Source organism: Equus asinus, chromosome 20, assembly GCF_041296235.1.
Source record: "Equus asinus isolate D_3611 breed Donkey chromosome 20, EquAss-T2T_v2, whole genome shotgun sequence".
NCBI classification, from domain to species: domain Eukaryota; kingdom Metazoa; phylum Chordata; class Mammalia; order Perissodactyla; family Equidae; genus Equus; species Equus asinus.
Window position 1 is genome coordinate 43,301,255 of NC_091809.1, and position 26,733 is coordinate 43,327,987.

The 26,733-nt window shown below is 44.7% G+C and overlaps 1 protein-coding gene across 1 annotated transcript in view; it reads right to left on the reverse strand.

Moving 5' to 3' along the window:
- Positions 1 to 26,733, reverse strand: part of SORL1 (sortilin related receptor 1) — a 158,838-nt gene that overhangs the window by 13,956 nt on the left and 118,149 nt on the right. The window contains exons 30-42 of the mRNA XM_044751649.2: positions 26,341 to 26,475; positions 25,356 to 25,511; positions 21,229 to 21,378; positions 16,717 to 16,848; positions 15,574 to 15,700; positions 15,242 to 15,411; positions 13,048 to 13,160; positions 12,715 to 12,819; positions 11,824 to 11,896; positions 8,880 to 8,962; positions 7,564 to 7,660; positions 4,800 to 4,984; positions 1,448 to 1,567 (exon numbers count right to left, since the gene is read on the reverse strand). Coding sequence (XP_044607584.1) covers positions 1,448 to 1,567; positions 4,800 to 4,984; positions 7,564 to 7,660; positions 8,880 to 8,962; positions 11,824 to 11,896; positions 12,715 to 12,819; positions 13,048 to 13,160; positions 15,242 to 15,411; positions 15,574 to 15,700; positions 16,717 to 16,848; positions 21,229 to 21,378; positions 25,356 to 25,511; positions 26,341 to 26,475 — 1,646 coding nt within the window. The remainder of the gene's footprint in view (positions 1 to 1,447; positions 1,568 to 4,799; positions 4,985 to 7,563; positions 7,661 to 8,879; positions 8,963 to 11,823; positions 11,897 to 12,714; positions 12,820 to 13,047; positions 13,161 to 15,241; positions 15,412 to 15,573; positions 15,701 to 16,716; positions 16,849 to 21,228; positions 21,379 to 25,355; positions 25,512 to 26,340; positions 26,476 to 26,733) is intronic.

The following is a 26,733-nucleotide window of genomic DNA, read 5'->3' on the forward strand; positions in this document are numbered from 1 at the left end:
AGCAGTCCCTCCTTATCTGTGGTTTTGCTTTCCACAGTTCCAGTTTGAAAATATTAAATGGAAAATTCCAGCAATAAACAATGCATAAGTTTTAAATTGAGTGCCGTTCTGAGTAGCATGATGAAATTTCACGCCTTCCCCCTCCATCCTGCCCAGGACGTGAACCATCCTTTTGTCCAGAGTATCCATGCTGTATATGCTACCTGCCCATTAGTCAGTTAGTAGCTATCTTGGTTACTAGATTCACTGTCACGATATCGCGGTGCTTGTGTTCAAGCAAGCCTTATTCTACTTACTAATGGCCTCAAAGCACAAGAATAGTGATGCTGGCAAATCAGATATGCCGAAGAGAAGTTATTGTTAATCTCCTACTGTGCCTAATTTGTAAATCAGACTTGATCATAGATATGTATGTATAGAAAGAAACAGTACATATAGGACTCAGCACTATCCATGGTTTCGGGCATCCACTGGGGGTCTCGGAACGTATCCCCCATGAATAAGGGGGTACTACTGTATTAGCACAGACATACGTATGCGTATATAGATACACACTTATATATTCATGTACCTATGCATAGCCTATTTTTCTTAAAATTTTTTTACACAAATGAGAAAACATTACACATATTATTCTGCTCTTTACTTCTTTCACTTAATAACAGAGCTTAGAGATTTTTCCATACCAGTATATTTAGAGTTGTTGTATTTCTTTTGTATGTTTGCCCTGTATTCCATTGCAATGATAAACTATAATATATTTTTGTTTTGTTTTGTTTTGTTTTTTGTTTTTGAGGAAGATTAGCCCTAAGCTAACTACTGCCAGTCCTCCTCTTTTTTGCTGAGGAAGACTGGCCCTGAGCTAACATCCGTGCCCATCTTCCTCTACTTTATACGTGGGACACCTACCACAGCATGGCGTGCCAAGCAGTGCCATGTCCGTACCCGGGATCCGAACTGGCGAACCCCGGGCCGCCGAGAAGTGGAATGTGCGAACTTAACCACTGCGCCACCAGGCCGGCCCCCTAAACTCTAATATTTTTAACCAGTCTTCTCTTGGTAGACATTTGTTTCAAATCTTTTGCTATCACAAGCAATAGTATACCAAACATCTATTTCCATATATCTCAGCACACATGTAAAAGTACGAAGGCTAAATTCCTACAAGTGGAATCTGACAAAAGCTTTTTCTCTATTTCCGTGACCCGTCTGCCAAGTTCTCACTCCTCCACGATGGACCCGCAGTTGGTTAAGTGGCCATTCATTCTGTGTTTCAGGCAGGAACCTGATGCTTGTCCAGAAGAGGAACTATCCTCCCATCACACACACGGATCCTGGAATCCATGCCTCCAGCTGCCCAGGTCCTGGCTCTGAGCTGGGATTCCAGGAATGAAGACATCCTTAAAAAATGGAAACCCTCCTGGGCTCTCTGGCACAGGAAACTTACCAGAAACAAATACTGTTCATCCCTACTGACAATGACTGTTTTGTTGTGGAGTGAAGTAGTCAAGCTCTTCGGGTTGCGATAGAGGTCAAGAAAAGACGTAGCATAGAAAATACCATAAACCTGGTAAAAAGAGAGAATGGAAAAGGATGTCAGCTCAGTGGCCAGTGACCTCATTCTCTTGAAATCCCTAATTTAAGGCCCTGGGAACTGCTTCAAAAGAGCTCAGAGAGAAGTCTTCATTCAACATTTATTTCATCCGTATTTACAGAGAAAGCATGTTATTCACACCTACGAAGATAAATACGGTGGGGTCTCTGTCCTCAAAGAGCTCATTTTTGAGGAGGGACGGGCAGAGAAGAAAAACAGGCATGATTATAAATAACAAGTTGCAAATACAAAACGTTAGATGCTATACTAAAAGATTGCATGATGAGCCAGGGCAAAGAGAGGGGTTCCCAGAGAGAGGGTGGCACTCTACCAGTGTGAAGCTTGGACATGGGGAGCTGAGCAGATGTGCTGGGTGGGGCAGGCAGCTGTGCGAGTTTGTGGAGGGAGCGTATGGACGGCAGGCAGCAGGGCAGACACTAGTAGCTGCCCAGAAGACATCCATCCTTCCTTTCCTCCTTGGTAGAATCCTGGTTCTTAGTGAGAACCGCGACCTGGAAAGAAGTCTACATTTCCCACCTCCCTCAAAGCTAGGAGAGGCCACATGACAAAGTTCTGGTCAATAAGATGTAAGCAGAAGCATCACTGGGGAGCTCTGTGAGGGCCCATTAAAACAGAGGGACGAGCCCTTCTTCCTGCCCTCCTGCTGACTGGAATACAGATGATGTGTGGCTCCCGGAGGCCTCTTGGACCATGAGGTGACCTTGAATATGGATGCCACAGGGTGGAGGTGCAGGGCCTGGGTCCTGGATCAAGCCGTGCCACCACCATGAAGCCCTGGACTGCTGAACTCCAACCTTCTCTTAATTAGGAGGGAAACAGACTGTTTAAAGCTACTATTACTCTCAGTTCCTGATATATGCAGCCATGCTTGACCCTAATTGATACACATGGGACAGTGAGAGCGTTTAAAGCAGGGAAGTGGGAATTTGATGGTGCTTGTAGCAGGGAGGGTGGAAGCTGAGGGAGTTTTTAATGGGAGGCTAAGTGTGGAGGAAGCTCCCTTTGTAAGGCAGAATCAAAGACCATTTTCTGCAAGAGCATACGAGTGGGTAAGAAAAGGGACTTGAAGAAAACCGTCCAAGTCTGGAGAAGTCGTGGGAATGGAGGGAACTGATGGAGATCTGCATAGAGATTTCCAAGTAGCAGACAACAGTATGTTTTTCTCTAGCACCACTCAGCAGCCAGGACTGGAGAGGGGAAAGCGTGGACAGGAAAGAGGAAGGGAAGCCCTGAAGCCGGTGATAAACTGGGAGGAGGTGAGGAAAGAGAGAATTAGGGGACACAAAGGGGTCAGAAAGAAAATGTGAATGGAGCAGGAACAGGGGACTGAGGGCTCAAAACATGAAATGGGACGAGGAGGCCAGAGCAGGGGCTTCAGAGCTCAGAAGCAGGCCTCATCTCAGCGAGGATGTGCCATGGGGTGGACTGGCTCTGGCCAGGGGCCAAGAAAAGGGACCATGAGCCAAGGGAGCCAGAGGGTAACAAGCCCGCCACCATGGACAGTGACAATGGCAGTCCCCATGGTGGAGAGGAGAAGTATGAGTGAGATGGAGAGTTCTCAGTGAACCAAAGACGGGTAGAAGCTGAGAACGTCCTACGGTGATTTCTTTGGATCGCTCACCCTCTGAAAGCTCTGACAGGAGTAACCAGTCTACCAGAAAGGATGAGGAAGAGCAAGCCTACTTCTTCAAGTTCACACGCAATTGGAGACCCTAAAATCAAGCAACGTTCCAGTGTTCTATACATTATGCCCTACTCTGTGAAGACAGCTGGGTCTGACAAGGTGGTCATGCTCTCAGTTGGGTCTATAAACGGAGAGAAAGGCCCCTTGGCATCTACTTCAAGGTAAAAGTGATGCTGGGGATGGCTCTGCGCATTCTCATCTCTATCCCTGTCTCAGAATCAGGCTCTGGAGCCCCCAAAGAATGGAGGCTGTTAGATCAGCCAGGCCTGAGCTCAAACTCAGTCTCCCACTTACTAGAGCTTCAGCTTTGGCAAGTTACTTCACCTCTCTGAGCTTTAGATTCCTCATTGGTCAAGTGGGAACACTTAGCCCACAGAGCTGATGGAAGGATAAAATGGGAGAATGTGTACAAAGGATTTTGCCTGGCACACAGTGGGTACTCAGCAAATCTCACGTCTCCTTTCTTCTTCACTGCCAATCTTACAGACAAGCACTTGCAAGCCTTGGTTTTTCCCCATGAACCAGTCCTGTACCAAATACACACTGGAGATACCCTCAGAAGATAAGACAAAGGCCAGTTCCTCCCTCATCAGTCACTGAGGATCCACTAAGTCATAATATAGATTTAGTTCTACATGCCTTCCCACTTGGAAGCCTCAGAAAACAATCCTTCCCTTCAAGGGACTCACAAACTAGTTAGGTAAGAATAACAGAAGATATCAAATAGGACAAAGCTGTGTCTAATGAAACAGTATGCTGTATGGCACCGACTATAAATATTTCAAGAGCTCATGAGGGAAAGAGATAAAATAGGAGAAGAGTTGGACTTGATGGCTCGGCAGAAGCAGGGAAGGGAAAGAACATAACTCAAGGTACAGAGGCAGGAGGGGGATGGAATGTGCCAAGAACCTCGGGAAGGCTGCCCTAAAAGCAAAGGCAGGCACATACTGGGGAGGGGTGGAAAATAAAACACCAGACTCAAAAGGAAGCACAAATCTAATCATAGTGAATCCAAATGCAGATATAAAAACAAAAGAAAAAGAAAGACCTATATACAAGTGCAGCAGAGACACTGGAATGAACGGGGGACACATTTGAGAAGACTGGCCCCAGCAGGCACGTGGGGATCATGTGAAGGGGGAAGGAGCTGCAGGCAAGATACTTAGAGGCAGTATTCATCATCACTGCTGCTGACTTCTCACCAAGCCCACATGACCCAAGGTGAGTCCCCAAGCAGAGGAATATGCCACCCTCTTTACTCTCACGATCTATTTGACAGCAAACAGCACACGACACTTTCTCTCAGATGACAGGCCAGGGTGAGGCAAGGGATGCTGGGGCTGGGATGTCAGGGGCCTCTAGAAGGTAATTCCGAACTTACCAAGAAGGTAGCTTGTGTTTGGGGTGAGTAAGGAGGAAGCAGCAACAGAGGAGAGAGTCTTGGGGCTGCCCAGTGGCCTAACCTCAGGGGAGAGTCCATCCTCGCTCTGGCTGACTTACCACATTCCTGGGGCCAGTCCAGGTACATTCCACGGCAGTCTGATTGATGGCCTTGGCTTTGAGGCTGGGAGCAGGTGGGCGGACTCCTTTGGTCGTGACATGCTCAAATGCCAGAGGACTATCCCCCAAGTCGGTTTTGGCCCAGGCAGAAATCTCATAGGCCGTATGAGCTGTCAGATTGCCAACTGCGGAAACAGGGACAAGGAGATGCCATGAGGGAGCTGGGGGTGTTAGTCAAGAATTTGTGTCCTGATATACACATCCTAGTTTTTTAATGTACTCTCTCAATTTAAGTGAGTCCCACATGTTGTAGGATTTTTACTATTTTACAAATTCATCCAGCGTTATTTTTTTTTTTAGATTTTTTTTTTTTTTTAATTTTTTCCTCTTTCTCCCTAAAGCCCCCCGGTACATAGTTGTATATTCTTCGTTGTGGGTCCTTCTAGTTGTGGCATGTGGGATGCCGCCTCAACGTGGCTTGACCAGCAGTGCCATGTCCGCACCCAGGATTCGAACCAACGAAACACTGGGCCGCCTGCAGCGCAGCACGCGAACTCAACCACTCGGCCACGGGGCCAGCCCCGATCCAGCGTTATTTTTTGATGACTATTCAAGTAACACACCGCATGGGCACCAGGTAATTTCTTTTAAAACTGACTACCTGGGGATATAAATTGGTACAACACTCTGGGAGAGCCATTTGGCCTTGTCTAAGAGACTTGAAATTCTTCACAACCTTTAATCTAGTTATCCTACGAAATCAAGAGAGAGACTCAAAAATTTATGTAGTGAGGATGTCCATCACAGTGTTTGTTGAAAAGGAAAAAACTACATAAACTGATTGTCCAGCAACAGGGAAATAGTTAAATAATGTGCATTCCATGAACTTCATGTGCTTTCATGTGTGTTACATGAACTATTATGCAGCCAGTAAAAGTTGTTTCCAAGAATTTTATAAGACTAGAAAATTCTCACAGTTTTATGTTAAGCGAAAAAGGCAGGATACAAAACTATATATAGTATTATTCCAATTTTGTAAAAAAGATATAAAGAGATCAATGAAGAGGGAAAAAACTAATTTAGGAGAAATCTGAAATGTAAAGGGGGTCCCTGGCAAGTGAAATTATAGGAAATTTTAAATTTTTATTATACCTTTTTTGTTTTCTAAATTTTTTATAATAAACAAGTGCTCCCTTTCTAATTAGGGGAAATGTTATCAAAAACTAAAAGAGCAGAGGAGTCAGCTTGGGGGCACGGCAGTTAAGTGCGCACGTTCCACTTCAGTGGCCTGGAGTTCACCGGTTCGGATCCCGGGTGCAGATATGGCACCGCTTCGCAAGCCATGCTGTGGCAGGTGTCCCACATATAAAGCAGAGGAAGATGGGCACAGATGTTAGCTCAGGGCCAGTCTTCCTCAGCAAAAAGAGGAGGATTGGCAGCAGATGTTAGCTCAGGGCTAATGTTCCTCAAAAAAAAAAAAAAAAAAAGAAAAGAAAAGAAAACTGAAAAAGCAGAGAATAAAGAGAGAATCTGCTAAGAGGACAGCCTTTGGAATCAGAAGGACTTGGGTTCAAGGACTCACTGTTCCCTTTATAGCTGTATAACCTAGTATAAAGTATGCAAACTCTGCAAGCCATCTCCTTGTTTGTAAGATGGGGAAAAATAACATGTATAGCAGCTGGCTGTCGCAGGGACTAAAGAAGAAAATGCTCATAAAGTGCTGGGCAGGATGCCTAGCACCAAGCTAGCCCTTAATATACGTCAGGCAACAGCTTATAAGACTTTCGTTCCCGACTGCCAATTTCTCTTGGTGCGACATAGAGGCAATGAGATCACAGCCTTTGGAATTAGAAAGATGTAGGTTCCAATTCTGGTTCCCCCACCTCCCAAGGGAATTACTTAATCTTTGAACCTTGTTTTCTCATCCGTAAAATGAGCATACTCCACAGAATTATTACTGAGGTTATGTAAACAATACACACAGAGTGCCAGGGTAAATGCCTGAACACAGGAAGTGCTCAACGTTATTTTTACTCTTGGCCAACTTCCTTGGGCAACATTCGGCTTCCGGAAAAAAAGACAATAATATAATACCTGTTAGGAATAGAAATATGATTGAAAGTACTTTGCAGACAGGCCACAAGAGGAAAGGAAGGAGCTCCTGTGTCATTCTCAACATTCATAGACAGCCTTTGCCATTGAAGGTTTTGTCTTGGAAATAAATGATAATCCATCCTTTAGCCCATTTTCAGATATGAGAATTTTCATTCGAGACTCACTATTTGCCCAGATATAAGAGAGACTGGACCACTTCCTTCCTTCACTCAGTCTGTTTGTCCCTTCTTTCAACAAATATTCATTAAACACCAATTACGCACCAGGCCCTGTCCACCTCACACCTGCAAAGGAGGAGCAAACCAGGCCAGAAAAGAGAGACGGGTAACTAAATCTAGGAACTCTTTCTTTTGGAACTCAAAAATCATCTGTAGAGGGTTAATCTGGCTTCCTCCCAGTCTTTCCTCCTTTTAAGCCTCCAACTTCCATTAAGAGCCATCAGGTTAGAAGGGGCTAGAGGAACCACCAAGCAGATCCCTCGCGTGGGCTCAGGAGTCATTTACAGTGTCCTCATTCTGCCCAGCGAGAATGGCAGTTGGAGAAGACCCCCCACCTCTCCCAGGCACCCCACACAAGCTCTACTGCTAGGACAGCATGGATCCAGCCTCATTCCTTCCTGCTCACACACTGCCTAGCTCCAAGGTGTTACCTTTGTGTGACAACATGCTCCCTTGGAAGTTCAACGTTCTCTTCTCCTGTTTGTGGCTGTCAAATGCCCAGAAAAGGTTCACAACATAGCCATTCACCTGCCAAGAACCAGGAAATATGTTACATGAACAGTACACAGTCACAGAGCACACCAAACACAAAAGGCACCCCTTTTCTGTTGTTTCCTTGGGTATCTCATTTCTTACAACAGACGGATTGTTTCTTTTGATCTTTAAACTAGTTCCAATTGTACTTTCATTGAATATTTATACTCCACCTATTTCTAAAAATAAATGTGAGACCATTTATAATACAAAATACAGATTCAAAGAAACAAACAAAAAATCAATGCAGAATAAAAGGACAAGAACCAATTAACAAAGGCTGAAAGAGGAAAAATTGAAAAGATAATTAGGTTATGGTAATTAACGATAAATCTTAGCTCAAGTGGTCCTTGCAGTGAAGGCCATGAGGTCAATACAAAGGGGGCTTGGTTAGATCTCATTGTCTAACAGGAGCAAATATATCCATGCATCAAGAAAGACTACCTTTACCAAGTCCTGAGCTCACAGAAGGATTTGATCTATAGATCTTTAAATACGGGACAATAAAAAAAATAATGTTTTCAAGACAAAAGATTATATAGACAAGGATGACATACGGCCATTTCTTGCATCAACTGTTTCTAAAGCCAAGGGCATGACATCAAATTGTAGTTCAGTAAATGGCACCAGGACTCTGAAGGCTGTTTGTCCTGCCACAACTTCACAGACAGGGAGGAATATGAGGAGAAAAACAAGAAGAACACTATGGAAGGTGGATCCCAACTTGAGAAACCACAGGGACACAGGGAACTACGGTGAAGTTGGCTATGCAGATGGGCCAAGTGGAGAGGCCGGTGGTGCTGGAAGAGGAGGATATTGGGTAGGTATAAGTGGATATGTTTCCAAGGTATCTGACTCTTACAAGACTCCCTTCCAGTGTGGGAACCTCTGCATTAGCGCTCAGCACCAGGAAATCCAATAAAGCTGAAAATTACAGGGCATACATATTCTGTTAACACCAACTCTTTATTTGCACTGTAGCTGTGAACCATTTAATTATATGGTTAAAAAAAAAGGCACCAGGCTGAGGCAGAATAATTACATGTGAAGACTCAAGTTGTTCTTTGTGGAGGGAGGGACCAACCCAGTTGCGGTATTTTGGCTTCACTGGATCAAGTCATTCGTTTTTCTTAATCTTACTGTACTCTGTTGTATGAGTTCCCTTACAAAGTTAACACCCCACCCGACTGCTAGTTTGAAATTTCAACATTACCTTGATGTCATTATCCATGGACAGGGTAAAGCTTAGAGAATTCTCACTATAGCTGTCAATGTGGATATCTGGTGGTGGGATCACTGGAAACAAAAAGGAAGTCAAAAAGAGAAACCTCGTGATGAAAAGTGAGGAAGGCAGGACTTAACAGTTTTCAATTCCACACACAAAGCGCTCTTTCAGTTGGGGAAGAAAGGGCATTTCTTGGGCTGTTTTCACTTGTCCGTCTCTTTGACCACTGCTGTCCTGAAGCTGAGGTTGGGTCCAGAGTTGCCTGGTGAACACATAACTATCTTGGCTCTCTCAGCTACCCTGGCAGTTAGGCTGGGCAGAAAAATTCCATGATGCAAATGCCCCAAACAGCCCAGCTTTAGCCTGCTTCTGAACCATGCTGGATCCCAGGGAGTGCCACCTTTACTGGCACCAACAAAGTCCCAGCGGCCTCAAGTCCTTTTTGAAGGTTGACAACAAGACAAATCGTAAGTCATAAATTGTAAATGTACGTGTGGCAACATGGAAAGGACGTGGCCTCTGGAGTCTGGCAAACTTGAGTTCAAATTCCTGTTCAGACTCGTAAGAACTGGGTAACCTGGGGCAAGTTACTGATCCTCATTAAGCCTGGAGATGCTATCTACACTTCACGGAAGTGGGCAAATTCACTCAAATCAGGTATGTAAAGTGCCTAGCACGGAGCTAATATTCCCTTTCTCTTCCTTTGCAATAAAGTCCCACCCCTGATGGATTAAAGAACCGGTAAGGCCATGGGCATTCTCAAAAAGACCAGAGCTCAAGCTGAACACTGAGGGGTCAAGGAGAGAGGAGCTGAGACAAAAGACCCCTCGAGTTTGAGAGATGAGCATCGTGCTTGACATCTTGAAGGTGTGCCCACAAGAGAGCTGACGGTGCTCACCAGGCGTAATCTAAAAGGGATCCATGGGGTAAATACTATCAGAAGATAATATTTAAATGACAACTTATATATTAGACTCTCAGCACATGCACCTCTTATGGAGGCAAAGGAAGAGAGACTCAAAGGAGAGGACAAGATCTGACGACAAGAGATGTAGGAAAATCTGGAGGAGTCCCTCCAGATGATCAACCACATAAAAATGGGCTTGAGGAAAACGCAGTAACTAGAAGAAGAAAGGACACTCGGGGTTTCAGGCAGCCAACTCAGAGCCAAACGGCGCGAGTACTGCTGTAAAGCCGACCTGAATTATAATCATGCGACTGGGGACAGGTCACAATCCTCTCCAAAATCCAATTTCCTTGGCTACAGAATGAGCCTAAGGATGCTTACAGGATTGATAAGGATTAAAAGAGATCAATTTCTGTAGAACAATAAGCACGGTGCTTAGAACACAAGAAGTACTTGACAAACAGTGGCTTTGCTCCTTGTTGTTATTAACCCACTACACTCACTAATTAATTTGATGCTTCTGGCTGACGCCACTGCTGCTTTCGTCCTTCGTCTGCTTATGTTATTATGATCCAAGGTCATGAATATTTCAAACAAATGCTTGCTGACTCGGCACCCAGTTGCCCTCTGTACATACCCTAACCAAAACCCATGCAAGGAGCTGAGATTCACCAAAATCGTATAAAAGAAGTTTGAGTGAAGTAACCACCCACTGAGATTTTCAAATGCAGGTGTGACTTGTGCCTATGGAATTCAAGGTACATGTTTTTTGTTGACCATCCAAAGTCCCTTCGTTTCAGTATGTACCATCAGTGTATTCTGACTCTGATTTTCTAGAGGGAAATGATACAATAAAAACTCTAAGGTAGTATGAATTCGGCACACTTTTTCCAATACCCAGTGGCACCCTGCTCCAAAGACTGGCCGGCTTCACTAAGTCTGGCTGCCTCCTGCCCTGATCTCATCACAGGCAATCAGAGTGACTCTCCACGACCCAGAGCCTCCTTCTCACAGGCTCAGGTCGAAGTCAAATCTCCTGTCACATTCCATGTAACACTTCTGGCTCTAACACCTCCAAGTCCAGAAACGAAAGCCCCAGTGCCAAGGCTAAGATCAGGAAAACCACTCAACAGAGGGGTTGTGGTCTGTCTCCCAAAGCGAGCGGAGGCCTTCATTTAACTGCTTCAATTCACTCCTTCATCAGCTATTTCATTGGTTCCTACTTGATGCCAGTGCTAGAGTGGAGGAAACCAGACCAGATCTCTGCCATTATGAGGCACACATGCAAGAGGATGAGCGAGCCACCCAGAAAGCAGGGCGACCCAGGGGGCTGCCTGTGAGTCAGCCTAGGGGGAAGCAGTGTAAGCACAGGGGTCAAGGGCATAGAGTTCAGGGTGAGGTGGATCAGGTTCCAATACCAGCTCTGCCACTTACTGAGTGTGTGGCAAGTGACATAATCTCTTTCTAGTTCCTTATCTGCTCTTATAGCTGTTCTAAGGGTTCAATGAGATGAGCTGATGTATGCAAGGCAGCGAGCAATCCAGACGGCTCAGTCCTTGGCAGGTAATCAGCCACTACTAATACCAGCCCCCGTGCTAGAAAACACCACCTACACATCATCTACTGGTGCTGCTGGGAGAAGTAACAAGCATCAGGTGGTACTCTTTTAAAAACACCATAAATGAACATGTACAAAATCATCTTTATTTTTAATAAGGAGAGACTCCTTCTATTTTGGATAGTGTGCATGATCCCGAAGGGCCAAGCACGATGGCCTTTGGAAAGCCCTTTGGCTACCTGCATTTTAAGAAACGCTCAATTCCAGGAGGCGGAATGCATTCAACAGTCACCCCAAAACCGTCTGTATCTACAGCACTAGGGAGACACCCAGAAATGTGCGCGTGTTGGGGGTAGGCGGTTGTGTGAAGTTTTCTAATCTATGCTTCCCCACTTTCCAGTCAGACTAAACGTTATTTCCCAAGGGTTTCTATCTTCTCTCAATCTGCAAATGCTGGAATCATTTACCTTTTCCTTTTATGGTGGTAATAGATTTAGAATCGCTCCAGTTTCCTATTCCACGACTAGTCACGGCAGCCACCTTTCAAATCAGAGTGTGAATTAGTATGAAATAAAGGCAATATATCATAAAGCGAGAATTCTCAATGAGCTAAAGGGGTGAGACTTTGGAAACGAGGGTGGAAAAAATTATATACAGAGGGATCCAGATATTCAGAGGCCCCAGCAATGAGATAAGAGGGCAAAAGAGACAGGGGAGGGAATGCGAGGAAAGGGAATTGTGACAGTGCTGAGATTATGAAATTTCTACTGATTGACGGATGTCAAGGTTCTTCTAAAGGGCGGGGTGTGAGAGTGTGTGTTTGTGTGACCACATATACACACACAAACTACACACATATATGCAAAAGGGTACTGAGGAAATTATCAGCATAAGGGAGTCTGTGTATGCACTTAATGGTTTCAACAAACATTTTGCACAAAATCTATCTTCTTTCTGCTAAAGGAATAATATATTTCAGAAGAACCACACAATTTCAGTTTATAAATGCCACTTATCATAGCTCACATCACTCTGCAGCTCCAGATAAGCAGAAATGAGGTGGCTGCACAAGTGCAGGAGCTGGAACGCTAGCAGAATTTCTGGGTTCGAGGCAGGTAAAGCTGCGTTAGCAGGAATTCTCGGTTATCTGAGGGAAGTCTGATTCCAAGTTCCTTGTGGCAATGGTGAAAGAGATTGAAAGAAATGATGACCCACCCAGGGCAAGGGGTTGCATATTTATCAGATTACTAATAAGCATCTCATTAAAGGTAAGCATGGGTTCTCGGGAAACAGCAACCATCTCCATATGGTCTAAGATCGCCCTGAAGGCTGGAATGGTGGTAATAAACAATACTCACTCGGACAGTGTATTGAGCGCTGACCAGTAAGTTCTTTATTTCTGTAAAGTTACTAGCAGCCCTCTGGGAGGCCCACATCTTGGAACCACTCCTGCTGTATTCCACCTAAAGTGAGAAGAAAAAAATATTAGTAAAAGGTACCCAAAGGTCTAAGGCACCCTAATACATTATACAGAGGCCAGAGGAGAAAGGGCAAAAGGAGGTGCAAAATGTTCTAACGGATGGATCATCCCAAATCAAGTCCTCGTCATACGGAACACACTTCTGCTCTAACAGACCCAGAAATCTCCTACGCACCCCAACACACATGGCCAACTCCAGGAAGATACTTACAATGTACTCTCGGATGAGGCCATGGGTGTGAGCGGGAGGAGTCCATTGGCCCACAATCACACCTTCCACTTCCCTGTGCAGTGACAGCTGGAGATTCTGAGGGGCGTCTGGCACTAGAAAGGAGTTAACTCGAGGTTAAAACCCATCTGCCTACTAGTCAACTGGAGGAATTTCTGAGCTTAAAATAAGGATAAGAGAGAATCGAGGGCCAGGATTGGGACCCATCCATTAGAAAAGGCCGTTAGCTTGGTCTTCACACTGACAAAAAAACCCTTCTCTCTTCCAGAATGCAAGGTGCGCCGTCTACACATCAGATCACGGCTTAGCGGGGTCTGATGCAGGTTTGTGGCTCCCAAGGGCTGCAGGGGGGAATCACTTGGGCAGGCTGCGTCTCCACTGGCCCTGGGACTTCAATGCTGAGATCTTACTTGTCAGGGACACTGCCTGCTGCCTCAACTTCTCATACAACAAAACAGGACTGTGGGCATGACTACCAAGGAGTAAGACTTAGTCTCCAACATCACAGAACTTCTTTATCGACAGAATGGGATCACCTTCAAACCAGACCCTTAAATGACTTTAGTGCTCCCATATTCAAGACACTTCTAGATCTTTTCTTTTGTGACTACCTTCAGTGCCAGGTTAGAAGTCACACACGAAAACTAGTCATAATACTTTTAAGTCTAGCTTCATTTTGACTCCAGGGTGTTCATCCATGTTGATAATCCACAGAAGATGAATGTGATAGGGTTGAATTTTGTCATACCACTTCCCCACCCCTCTCCCCCCATTCATGCTGAAATCTTAACTCCCAGTACCTCAGAATGTGACTGGATTTGGAGACAGGGTCTTTAAAGAGGCAATTAAGTTAAAATGAGGTCATTGGAGTGGGGCCTAACCCAACATAAGTGGTGTTCTTATAAGAAGATGAAATTAGGACACAGAAACACACAGAGGGAAGACCATGTGAAGACACATGGAGAAGATGGCCATCTTACGAGCCAAGGACAGAGGCCTCAGAAGAAAGAACCCTGCCAACACCTTGATCTCAGACTTCCAGCCTCCAGAACTGTGAGACAATAAATTCCTGTTGTTGAAGCCACCTGGTCTGCAGTACTATGGCAGCCCGAGCAAATAATACAATGACTGGTCGTCAACAATCAGTGACCTGTAAGTCCTTCAGGGGCAGGAACTGTGTCTTATCCATCTCTCTATCTCTAATGTCTAACATTATCTCTGAGCAATAGTAGGTGCTCAGCTAATATGTGTGCAAGAAAATCAATGAATGGGATATTTCAAAGATAGTTCCAGAGTGTCAAGAGTTTAGCCATGGTATTGCTGCCTCAGCATCCATTTTGTTTGGCCAAGCGGCCTACAGGGGCCTTAAACTGACATTAGTTCCTCATGCAAGGGCCCTACATAACAGCACGCAGAGTCTCAAGAAAATCTAAGTTCCTAATAGAGGCATGTGCCCCAGGTCCTGCTTCTCTCTCTGCCTGCATCCTACCTGGACCTCCCTATAGGGCCCTCCTAGGCATGCGTGTACCTCCTCCAGGACATGGGAGTTCTAAACTTCTCTGTTTCCATTTCCACTGTGGGCTTTCATTGACCATTCAACACCAGGGCTCTACTCAACAAACGTTAATTTAACAAAGTCACAACACAGAGGTTCTGATGCGGTAGCTGCAAAGAGGAGTTCACAAAACCTTGGGAACAAACCAACCTTGGCATAAGCACATAGGTGCCCAATGTCAACTGCTCTGAAGGGGAGAGGAAGCAGGGAACTCTCCCGGATACATATAAGTTTTGGTAAATTTCTTCAAAACTTAGCCACAATACTTTTCTGACCTGCCTCAAATTTTAACCATGATGAGCTCCTACGTACCAAGTACTGGGAAATACCTAGAGAAGGAAGGTAGAGGCAGAAACTAGACAAGAAATATAAAAGAGGGGAATGGTGGACAGAATCTGAAATTAACTTGTTAAGGTACAAGAACAGTAAGTGACATAATGAGAATACATGTTCAACAACTAAGGCAGGATGATAAAACTTGGCCACAATCATCTGTACATGTGAGTATGGCACATATGAATATTCATGTGCCATGTTCCCACATCCGGAGCATCCCTGGGAAACTCTGAAAATTCCACATAAGGTCTCGTACATGCCATAAAAATAAACTATAACACTTACATCCTTCTGGAGTCCTCAGAGTCACGAAGTCATTGGTATTGTGCACCTTGCTCAGACATTGGACCTGCACTTTAACCTGATATGTGGTATCCGGCTTCAAGACTTTTAATATCATGTTTGTTTTATTGCTGTGGGTCTCCAGAGTCTTCCACATGCTCTCTCCAACCACCCTGGCCAAGAGAATAAAGACTTTGTCACATCAAAGCAGCATGGGGTGGCTGAGATGTCTGACTGGTTAATAAAGAGCCACTCCGTGCACAGCACAAGTTTACAGAACATCCAGTGGCAAGGAGGACATCATTTTCTTCTCCCGTGGAAAAGAGGGGACCCACCTGTAGTAGACGTTGTAGACACAAGAAGCAGAGGGCATTTTTTTGGGCCGCGTCCAGGTCAGAGTCACATCCCCAGAGAAGTCAGCTGTCCACTGAAGATTCTGTACTTTGTAAACAGTTAACTCATCTAGAGAGATAAAGGGGGAAAAGGAAAAGAAAGTGATATCTTACAAATCGTTGAATTTCAGAGGACCCAAGACGTCCCTTAATTATAGGCAGACCTACCATGCTCTAGATTGTCAAGCCACAGTCATCTTAAAAGACATCCCAGAAAATAGAGTTGAACCTTCCTATGCAACCTTTCCTAAGGTCTCCTAAATTTCCAGTCATGCTATTTGTCCTTGTGGTTCACTTCCCTCCTGTGTGCAGTGACATTAAGCCTGTTTCTCAACAGAGAATGCTACAAGTCCAAGGACAAGGTCACAGCAGGATCTGTTACTGCCACAGATTGACTATTTGTGTTCCCCCAAATTCATATGCTGAAACCTAACCCCCAATGTGATGGTATTAGGAAGTGGGGCCTCTAGAAGGCGAGTAGGCTGTAAGGACGGAGCCCTCATGAATGAGGTCAGTATCCTCATAAAAGAGACCCCAAGAGAGCTCCCTCACCCCTTCCACTGTGTGAGGACACAAAGATGGATGTCTGAACCAAGAAGCAGGCCCTCATCAGACACTGAACTGGCTGGCACTTTGATCTTGGACTTTCCAGTCTCCAGAACTGTGAGAAATAAGTTTCTATTGTTTATAAGCCACCCAGTCTGTGGTATTCTGTTATAGCAGCTCCAAAGGACTAAGACCATTACTAAATGCATTCCAGACAGAAGAACTGAGCCAAGCCCACCACAAAGCCTGAGGCTCCATGGGAGCAATGGTGCATCAACATGAAGTGGGAAGTCCACTGAAAACAAATCTAAGATGAGCATTTCCCCAGTGAGGTTAGCTGGAAGCTCTACCAAAGGAGGGACAAGCCTCAGCTCATTTGGTGCTCCAAAACTGAGCAAAAATCTGTTCCAATTCCAGACTGAGGAAAAATTCAAAGGACTCGAGGTCCACACAGGAGGGGGAGGGTGAGCCCACACAGGACGGGGAGGGGAAGCCCTGGGGTAACCGGGAGCAGCCCAGCCCCCACAGCCAGGCACTCACCGCTGCAGGCCTTCTCGTCACTCTCGTCAGAGCAGTCCAGGAAGCCATCGCAGCGCTCAGAGAGCACGATGCAGGCCTCACCATCCTCACACTTGAACTCGCTGCTCATACAGGTCAAGGTGCTGTGTGTGGCTGAAACACAAAGAACCTTCTTGAACGCATGGAGGAGGGGCCGTGTCGTACCACGGGTTTATCATTTTCAGGAAACATGGTTCAAAGTCTTTGAATTAATCAGTTTCTCCTTCACAACATGCCTCTGGAGTGAGGAGCATCCCTCTGGCACAGTGAGACCTCCCGATTTGACGTTAACCACTGGAATCTGCCTTCAGGAAGAGTGAGCTTTGGAGTCAAACCAACCAGGGTTGAAATCCTGGCACCGTGTGAGCTTGAGCAAGCTGCTGAACAGAGCCCAAGTTCAGCCCCCCTATATAAAACTAAGGTGACAATTCCATCACTATCATGTCTACAAGGATCCAGTGAGGTCAGGCACCTGGAATAGTGCCTGGCTGATAACTGGCGTCAACAAATTGTAGCTATTTCTCTACAGTATGACTAATTATTCTGTTACTATATTAGTGTGCAGTCTAGAATAATATTCTGATTTCCAGTTTGAGTAATACTAATAATAATGACGTGAATCACAATATTAAGAGGCATGTCCACTTTATGCAGTACTTTAATTGTATAGGTTTTAAAGTATCTTACCAGAAAATGAGACAACACAAATAAAGAGCAGTGGTAAATTAAGAGTTATGCAATGCTATGGCTACACACCATAATTTGATGTTCTCCCTGGTTCTGAAAGTAGAGTTATAACTGTGTGACAGGTTCTAAAAAGCAAGCAGTGACAATATAATTGCCAATGATTCTAGAAAAATGAAAGAAGGCAATGGCTATAGAAACCAGATCTGCTGTCTTGGACCAGCAGTCTTGGACGTACCTGGATCAGGTACGTCAGGCCTTCATTATACAGACTCACATGTGCCTGCCCAATCCTGGACTGGAAGGACTACATCAGAACCCACCCCACCAGTGAGGAGGGTCTAAAATTAATCTTCCTCCTCCAAGTCAAAGAGGTTCACATCCTAACTCCTGGAACATGTTAAATGTCACCTTATATGACAAAAGGGACTTTGCAAATATGATTAAGTTAAAGATCTTGACGTAGAGAGGTTAGCCTAGATCACCCAGATGGACCCAATGCAATCACACGGCCCTTAAAAGCAGAGACCCTTTACTGGCTGTGGTCAGAGGAGGAGATGTGAAGACAGAAGGAGGATCAGAGAGATGGAGTGTTGCTGGCTTTGAAAATGGAGGAAGGGGGCCTCTAGAAGCTGGAAAAGCAAGGAAAGAGATTCTGCCCTGGAACCTCCAGAGGAACCAGCTCTGCCCACATCTTGGTTTTAGCCACTGAGACCTATGTCCAATTTCTGACCTACAGAACTGTAAAATAATAAATGTGTGCTGTTTTAAGACAAGTTTGTGGTAATTTGTTACAGCACCATAGAAAACCAAAAACCAACATATACTTGAGCCTCTGTATTTGCCCAGATCTTTTATTGGGAATTCCACCCTGACTTCAAACTAAAATTTCTCCATTGAGATTCAGGAAACCCCTCTTAGCTCTTGCTCCCCATCCTACGCAAATAAACACACAATATTCCATACAATGACTATGTCAATACCAAAAGAAATTACTGAAGAAACCACTAGGCCATTGTAGTAATCTCAGAATAAAGAACCTACAACACTGATTCTGAACAGTCTTCTGGGGGACTTCTAAAACACTGATTCCCAGGACCTGTCCCAAACCCACTGAAGCAGAAACAGGGAGCTGAACACGTGCAATATTTACAAGCTCCACAGTGATTCATCAGAATCGGCCAGGATTGAGAACTTCTGTTCTAGAACAAGAACAGGTAATCCTGTTTTCTATCTGAAGCATTGCATCCATTTCTGACAACCACACTTTGAGAAGTGGCTAGATACAACTGGATAATGTTTACATGACAGCAACCAAGATGGTCAAGAGGAGTGCATAAAGGATCCCGGGAGATCCTTTTCCTGGAGATGAACAGATACAGGGGTTGGAGGTGGGGGTGAAATGCTGTAACAACTGTCCTTAACTGATGGGTTTTCATGTAAAAGAGAATTAAGACTTGTTTGCATGAGTCTCAGGGATGGAGGCACAGACTTCAGTTCAATATATTTTAAAAAAAAGAGCTCTTGGGGCTGGCCCTGCGGCCGAGTGGTTAAGTTCGCGCGCTCCGCTGCAGGCGGCCCAGTGTTTCGTTGGTTCGAATCCTGGGCGCGGACATGGCACTGCTCATCAATCCACGCTGAGGCAGCATCCCACATGCCACAACTAGAAGGACCCACCACGAAGAATATACAACTATGTAACAGCGGGGGGCTTTGGGGAGAAAAAGGGAAAAAATAAAATCTTTAAGAACAAAAAAAAGAGCTCTTGGGCCGGCCTGGTGGTGTAGAGGTTAAGTTTGTGTGCTCTGCTTCAGTGGCCCAGGGTTTGCCAGTTCAGGTCCTGGACACGGACATATGCATCACTTATCAAGCAATGCTGTGGTAGGCATCCCACATGTAAAATAGAAGAAAGTGGGCATGGATGTTAGCTAATAGCTGATCTTCCACAGCAAAAAAGAGGAAGATTGGTGGCAGATGTTAGTTCAAGGCTAATCTTCCTCAAAAAAAAAAAAAAGCTCTTGGGGCTGGCCCAGTGGTGGTTTAGTGGTTAAGTTCACACGCTCCGCTTCGGCAGCCCAGGGTTCACAGCTTCAGATCCCCAGGTACATATCTAGCACTGCTCATCAAGCCACACTGTGGCAGCATCCCACATAAAATAGAGGAAGATTGGTACAGATGTTAGCTCAGCGACAATCTTCCTCACAAAAAAGAAAAAAAAAAGAACTCTGTCCTTTTATAGTAATTATCAATGGGAGAAGAGAAATATCAAAAGCACTTGTGAAGCTTTTTACAAACTATAATCCCACGTCTCCAGGAAAATCATTGTATGAGAGAACTCTTTTGTATACTGAGCTCAAATTGATTTGCTTTGGAGAGTTTGGAAGGAGGAGCTCAGTTATAGATAAAGGGGCATTAGAGTATTTAGAAAAGCTTTGAGAACCACCAGTGTCACAGTCTCAGAAGCCCAAGATGGAATTCATCCATCTACTCATCCATCCACTCATCCATCCATGCATCTATCTATCCACCTATTCATCCATCCACCCATCCATCCATCCACCCATGCATCCATGCATCCATGCATCTATCCATCCATCCACCCATCCATCCAATCAACGAACAGTTATGGAGGTCCTATCAAGAAGTCAGGTACTGTTCCAGATGCTAAGAATATCATGATGTGTAAAACAGACAAAGGACCTACCCTCTTAGGGATTACCTGCTATTGAGAGAAACAGTAAACAAGTAAACAAACAAATATGTTATTTTCGATAATGATAAGAACTGCAAAGAAACATAAAGAGAGTGATGGGGGGGCAAAAGGGGCGGCACCATTTTACATAGCTGGTCAGGGAGGAACTCTGCTCAGAAGGGGATTATTATGGAAAAGACCAAGATTCCCACCAAAGAATCATTCCACATGGTAAGAATGTGCTAAAATCTAATAAACAACAGGTGAGTAGTGAAGCTAGAGGATTTTTGAGGTTTCTTTATGAAATATGTCTCAATATTTTACAAGCAGGAAAACATAAGTTTTAGAAACTACGAAAAGGTTGTCATTAATCTTCAAAAATTCGTAAATTAATTATTAAACAGATGATTAATGGGCACTTAGAACAGAATACAGTGTCCTTCAGGGGCCAGCTTCTCTAAGAAGGATCATGCCACACTAATCTCATTTCCTTTTTTGAGAGGGTTATCAGATCGATGGATTGAGAAAAATTGTAGCTAGAGCAGATCTTGATTTTAAGACCCTTAACTAAGCAACATCCTTATGAATAAGGCAGATTTGAAACAGGCTCAAGAAACTTATTTAAAGAACACCTGTTAATGAATTCACCTCACCTAGGAGGAAAGTCCTACTCCATTTCCTCTTTGTTAACTGTTTTCAATGTTCACCTTATGCTGTGGTTACTTATTTGGCTCAGATGTTCTCATTATTATTTTGGTAAGGTGGGTTCAATCTGCCCTGTTACTTTAATGTCCCAAAAGTCCATTTCTTGTTCATTCTTTTAATGTAAGTGTAGAAGTTTACACTAATTCCTTCGTAGTTTCTCTGTGTTATTTTGGAGTATTCCACCCTGTAAGAACTTTCAACATGGCATGATGACAAGAACACAACATTAATGAAAAAAAAAAAAAAAAACTAAATAAATACCCCAGTCTCTTACTGACTGGGTGATCTTCCATCTTTAAAGTGGACATAATAGGAAAATCACAAAGTTATTACGAGAAATGAAGCACAAGTAATGGGATATCATGCTCTCAAGAAACCTTCCCCGGGGGGTGACTTTCCCTCTGACTACTCACGACAGTTGGCCTCATCCTGGCCATCCTGGCAATCTTGATGGCCATCACAGCGCTTCCAGTTGGGGATACACTTCTTTGGCTGGTGGCACTCGAACTCAAATCGGTCACATCGCCCAAACTGGGTGGGAGTGGAGGCAGGAGTGACATTCGCTGGAAAAGATTTTTAAAATTCACTTTTTAGTATTGAGGGAGCTGGCCAGCAATAGCAACTAACTGGATACATTAGGAGACGAGAGTTCTTTAGGAATTATAATGGGGATCTGAAGACAAATGTGAGTTCTGGATAAAGACGGAAAATTAACTAGACGCAGACATCTAATTTTGCTCTTTCACAGGACCCCACTAAAGGAGACAAAAGCAATAAAATTTTCGAAGCTGGAAAGCAGCCAGACAGTGGTGAGTGACTAAGAGACCAGAGCAGGTTGTATTCTATCCTAAGCTGTCGGGGGGAAAGCTAAGAACCAAAAAGATCAACATCACAGAATCCTCAAAAAGCTGGAAAATGCTGTCTCTTAACTGGGAGAGAAGAGGGGAAAGTTACAATAAGGGAACTCACTGAAAGATGAGTACGAAGCAGCTAGACTTACTACCTCCCTTCCCCTACTGGCCCCAGGAGACAATCACCCGTATGTCACCCCAACAGAAGGCTGGAGGATTGTTAATGGAGAGGGTAATAACAAGGGTTGTTAAGACAGGCAGAGTTGAGAGCACGAATATCGTACTGAAAACAGGGGATTGAACGTACAGATTGTTGTACAGACCCTATTCCTCTTCCTCGAGAACCCTGGCAGTGAAACCCATATTCTCCAAGAAGGAAATCATAAAAATCTTCCCCAGGGAAACTGACCAGCCTCAGAGACAAACCCTAAAGTAACCCAGATCAAGAATTCCCCAAACAGCCTAACCATGAAACTCAAAGGTGACAAGCCTACCCATGTGTGCAGAATTTCTTAGCAGCGTTTCAGTCCCCAGCCTTAAACACAAGCAAGCAACCAAGGATTATCCCAGGAAAACCTATGACATGCAGACCGCCTCACCTCAAACAGGGAAATCTGGAGGAAGTAGAGACCTTGTAAGAAGAAAACTTCAAAAATAAATATTCTTAATATGCTAAGAAAGAATATATATTTATCCATGAAAAAAGGAGAAGATGCCATAAAAAAGGAACAGTACTAAAAATTTAAAAGCTCTTAAAATTAAAACCGTAACAGAAATTAAAAACTCAGTAGAAGAGTTGGAAGACAGAGTTGAGTAAATCTTCCAGAAAGAGGAAAAAAAAAAAGGAAAAAAAAAGGAAAGATTTTTTTTTAAAAAAAAGTAAGGGATCAGATTAGGAGATTCAAAATAAGAATGACAAGAGTTCTGAGAGGAGAGAGAAAGTACCATTCATGGAATACCTCAAGAAAAATTCCTAAAACTAAAATACATAAATTTCCAGAATAAAAGAGCCCATCAGTGTCCACCACATTGGATGGAAAGGGACCCACATCAAAGCACATCATGGTGAAATTCCAAAACACTGGAGCCAAAGGGAAGATTCTACAAGCTTCCAGAGAGAAAAACCAGGTTACATACAAAAGATCAAAACTTTTAAACTAAAAAAGAGAAAACCTGGGATATAGAAAACAGAAGCTCCAACGTAAGAGAGAGTTTGTAAAGCGAGTCGTTAGGATGATGGAGAGCAGCATCCCAGCAGTGACCTGCACCCCAGGTATAGAGGGCAACGGGCACAACCAGAGCAGCAAACTCCAGAGACAAGCACGCTGAAGGCTGTCATGACTGCGTCCCTGCCCACTGTATTCATCATATTCACCCGACAAAGCTCCTGGAGGGTGTGATCCACCAAAACAAGGGAGTAAAGCAAGAAAAGCAAGATACAAGATCCAAGAGATAGGAAATCTAACTCAGGAGAATGGCAAAGAGAATTCTGAGGAGGGCAGTGAAGTCCCAGGGTCAGGGGCATGCAGTAGGCCTAGAGAAAAATCAGCCTAGAGAGGAAAATCCAAGGAGTTGGAACAGGTATCTCCAAGAGAAACACTGGAGTTGAAAAATCATGTGATATGGTGACCTTGTGCAAAGGTATTCTGAGAGCCTATTGACAGGTGGAAGGCATTAGCAAATGCTACAAAATAACCTGAGCTAACAAACAAAAAAAGCAATTATTAACTTCGGGATATTGTGTATATGCTATAGTTTTAACTGGATTTCCAAAGGGGCCTCTCCAATGCCCAGAACCGCAGCTAACACAAGGTGCATGGAGAAGAGTGGTGAAAAATGAGGCTGGAAAGCTAGGCCAAGGCACATCACAGCAATTACACTTGGGCAACATGGGAGCCATCAGAAGGTTCCAGTACTGGGGGAGGATATGCTCATTTCTTGGAAGACAAATCAAAAAGGGGAGACACATGAGGCAGAGAAACCAGTTAGGAGACTTTTGCAGTGAAGAAATAAGATCTGAGAGCCAGAGACAACGCCAATTTAAATTTGCACAGACAACGCACATAAAAAAGAAATCACAAAAGCTGAACGCAACATCGAAACAAGAATCCACTCATTGGATTTGTTAAGAGTCTGAGAATGTCCCTGCTCAGAGTTTCAATAACCAAAAAATAATTTTGAGAGAAGGGTAGTCAAGTTACTAAATAGATAGGTGGGGCTCAGGGAAAAAGGCAGAGATAAAAGATGTTTTATAACTTGAGACACATTTATGGGACACTGACTATTTGCCTATTATTGGGGTAGCCACAGTGGGGGATTCCAAGCAGGATGCAGCATGATCCCAAAAGATGAGGTCCATACATGGGAAAGAAAGATTGATCCATATAGAATGACTAGGAAGCAAAATATGGCAGATCATGTTAAAAATCAAAAGGACAATAGGTAAGTTCAATGAGACTGGAAACAAGATGGACATCAGGACTCAACGAAAGCTCTACGGAGGTGGGGCTTGAGAGGGAGAATAACACCCTACTTGTTTGAAGCGGGAATCTCAAACTTCAGTGAACCTACAAATGATACAGGGAGCTCCTGGGTTCCATCCAGAATTCTGATTCTATGTTTTTTATAAACACCCCACATGATCCCATCACAGGTGTTCTTTGTGCCGTACTTTGAGAAATACTGATGACCTATCGAGGTCTCTTTTAACGACACAGTCCATGCCTCTGTCTGCCCTCATGGCCAGTGGGCTTCAGAGAGGGAAAGTAGGAGGACAAACCCGAGGAGGGCAGAGGTTTCTGATAAGGCAAAAACTCTGCTGCAGGATTATAAGCAGAGAAGAAGCAGGTGTGTCCAGAGCACATGAGGAGCCCCGTTTGGTGGATGTAATAGGCAATGGCAGGCAAGGAGGGGTCAGCTCACACAGGACCTTGAGAATAGGACTCAAGGGTCAGGATCTATCTTCTGGAAAAGAGGAAACCATAGATGATTTTAAACAGGGAAGTGATGGAATGAAAATAGTCTTTAAGGAGGAAAATCAGACTGTTGACCTAGAAGTTTGCTAGGAAAAGGATTATGGAAAGCAAGGGAAACAACTGTCTATTCTCTTACTCTAACCGCGTTTGAAACAGAATCCTGTTTACGAAAGGACACAGCGTCCTTACCTCTGTTCTGCCTGCAGTTAAGGGCACACACTAGATGGGGTCTCAAGTCTACCCTGGCCTCCACCAATAGGGTTACTGCACAGACCTTCAGATGCCTCTCTGTGTTCGGCCACTAGATGGCAGTGCTTACCCTTCTTTTAGTAGGACGGCCACCAACTAGTAAGCCGGAAAATTGGGCTGTCTCCCCTGAGAGTTTAATACACACACAAACACCTCCTCTATAATTCCCATTGTAATTTCCTGTGAAGAAGAAAGCAAAGGTGGCCCAACGCAGCCAGGGTGGAAAGCAGGGTGACTGACCTTTTCTCGCAGGAAGATGAGAGGGAAGTTCTAGAAGATGAGACACTCCAGTTCTGAGTTCCCATGGGTCTCCCCACTCTGGAGGTGAGAAGCAGCCTGGCCACAGAGCACAGAGTCCCAGAGGGCAGGGCACCAGGCTTGGCCATGCAGTGCCTCAGGTGGACCTCCATAAGGTCCTCTCCACAAAAGCAGGTGCCACGGGAGAGGACTGGGGCCAGCACTTACCAGGGGAGGGGCAGACTTCCTCATCCGAGCCGTCCGCACAATCTCGGTAGCCGTCACACACCCAGCTGTCCATCACGCAGGCCCCATTGCTGCAGCGGTAGTAATTGGGCAGACACGTAGAGGGTTCAGGAGTAGGGGAGGGAAGAAGATATGAATCTGAAGGAAAAAAACAAGCAAGAAAACCCACAGTGTTATAAGAAGCTTGATCTCAGACCAAAATAGGTCACAAACCTAGGATGGAGGTCCCAGTGTGAGCGGCACCCGCCCAGGGGGGTCAGTGTCAGGCACAGTTCTGAATAACAGCTCATCTAAAAATCATTATAATGGGGTGTCAGAATAGAATGTGTTCCTTGCTCTTTTTTGGAGCAGATTCACCTTACGTATTGTACCTGACATGGGCGAATATTCAGATGGGTTTGCTTTTGCGGGGGCTCACACAGGCTGATGGAAGGAAGGTGACTCAGAATGCACAGGGTGGGTGGGAGAATTCCTGCAGAGGCTAAACACTGTTGTGGTTAACTCAACTGCAGCTACCCTCAGACCTGGTTCAGAGACGAGAATACCAAAAAGGAAAGGTATGAGCCCGCATTCCACATCAGCGCTCCTCAAATCTACCAGGGCACACGCATCACCGAGAGATCTGGTTAAAATGCAGATTCCGACTTGGAGGGAGGCCTTGGTGTCAGAGACTCTGCATTTCTAACAAGCGGGCAGATGCGCACACTGCTGGTCTGCAGACCACACTTAGAGTAGCTAGGGTCTAGAGTTCTCACTGTGCCCTGCAAAACAGGGAATGAAAACCCTAGAAACAGGAGAAACCAACCACACTGATTTTCAAACTGGGAGGGGGATAGAAAAGAACTCAGTGAGTTACCCCCACCAAAAATCACTGAATAAGCCAGGCACTGAAGAGACAAATGATACTCTGTACAGACAGGTGCAAGGACACTGTCGTCTTGGTTGTGGAGTTGACCAGGACCCTTACCTCCACAGTCCCTCTCATCAGACCAGTCCCCACAGTCGTTCTCCCTGTCACATTTCCACCTGTTGGGGACGCAGTGGCCATTCTCACACTGGAACTGGAAGTAGCGGGAGCAGTTTGGGGCTTCCGTAGGGTATTCTGGGGAGATTAACACACCATCAGTTGTTTGCCTTGCACCAGTGTGAACATAAAGCTCCAGCAACACAGAGCCTCCTCCACACCCAAGCCCCAAGGCAGCCTACACGTCCCTCCCAGAGAAAGATAAGGCAGCTTCTTGGACCCAGTGGGAGACAAACACCACATCCTCTTCTTCCCAGGCCCCAACTCACATTGCTCTCACCTACACTTCTACATCTTGCAGAAGACACCCAAGGTTTTTAATTTTGACATTTTACC